This window comes from Volvox carteri, assembly GCF_000143455.1.
Source record: "Volvox carteri f. nagariensis unplaced genomic scaffold VOLCAscaffold_97, whole genome shotgun sequence".
Lineage (NCBI taxonomy): Eukaryota > Viridiplantae > Chlorophyta > Chlorophyceae > Chlamydomonadales > Volvocaceae > Volvox > Volvox carteri.
Window position 1 is genome coordinate 198001 of NW_003307640.1, and position 1162 is coordinate 199162.

Genomic DNA, 1162 nt, shown 5'->3' on the forward strand with positions numbered 1-1162 from the left:
CGGATGGGGATGAGGGAGATGATGGGGACTACAGCGGGGAGGACGACGGCGAGGGCAGGGAAGACGAGGGCGAGGGCGGGGAGGACGACGGCGAGGGCGGGGAGGACGAGGGCGAGGGTGAGTGCGCGGAGGATGAGGGCAGGGAGGATGAGGGTGGGGAGGACGGGGACTGGCCGTACGAGAGCGGGGATTACATGGGCGGGGAGGACGAGGACTGGGAGGACAAGGGAGGGGAGGATGAGGGAGGGGAGGACGAGGGAGGGGAGGATGACGAGGGGACGGGGGGCAAAGTCCTGCTCGAGGAGTACGGCAGAAGCAAGAGCCAGAAGGTCCACAGCAAGTCCGCGCCTCAACCAACTGGGCGCCGCAAGGTCCTGGTGACCGGAAAACATGACAAAGGTAAATTGTAGCTTTAACATGACAATAAATTATGACTACACACGGAACTTACTAACAACAAGGCAATAAATTACGACTTCATATAAAAATTAATTTATGAATCACTCTCACTTTTTGTAGGGGCATTGGATGCCAGAGGGCGGCCCACGCGCCTGAGGCAACCCTCGGCGAAGGCGCGGGAGAGCCAAGAAACGGTGGGCATGGTGGTGCCTGCACGAACCAAGCGTCCACGCCCTAAGGAAACCCCACTGGTGTTGCCGGAGGACCCTTCGGCTTTCGGGGCAACAGCGTCAAACCCCGCAAAGAGGAAGGAATCGTTTGGTGTCGGTAAAGGCCGAGCTGTACAGACCCGTGGGTCTAAGGTGCAGCAGGAGAAGGGCAAGAAGGCCATGGCAGAGATTCGGAAGGGGGGACTGAAGAAGCAGCGGAGGTAGCAGACCGCGGGCAGTGATCAGGAACCTGGATTGCGCCTTGTCACGACATTTTAGCGTCACGTTCATTTTACCGTCTTTTATAATCGTCTTTTATAGTCTGCCGTACGCACGTGTTTTGTTCGGTGCTACAGTCGTTTGACGCGACAACCTGCAGTTTCAAGTGATTTTTAATGTTGACTAAAGAAGGGCCTATAGTCCTCGTGGTACCGATTGAGAGATGTGAGGAGGTTGTAGTAGGCCATTGGGCAATGCTTTGTGTAGGATAATATGAACCCGCTATGAAGCTGGTAATCGCTGTTTAATGCGTAAGAGTTTGGTCGGTTAACGTC

General features: G+C 55.8%; 1 protein-coding gene across 1 annotated transcript in view; it reads left to right on the forward strand.

The window, feature by feature from the left end:
* VOLCADRAFT_108186 (uncharacterized protein) overlaps positions 1–946 on the forward strand; it is a gene marked incomplete at its 5' end in the record, with an annotated part of 7111 nt that extends 6165 nt beyond the window's left edge. Inside the window, 2 exons of the mRNA XM_002958520.1 lie at positions 35–399; positions 520–946. Coding sequence (XP_002958566.1) covers positions 35–399; positions 520–833 — 679 coding nt within the window. The 3' untranslated portion in view covers positions 834–946. The remainder of the gene's footprint in view (positions 1–34; positions 400–519) is intronic.
* Between the last annotated feature and the right edge of the window lie 216 nt (positions 947–1162).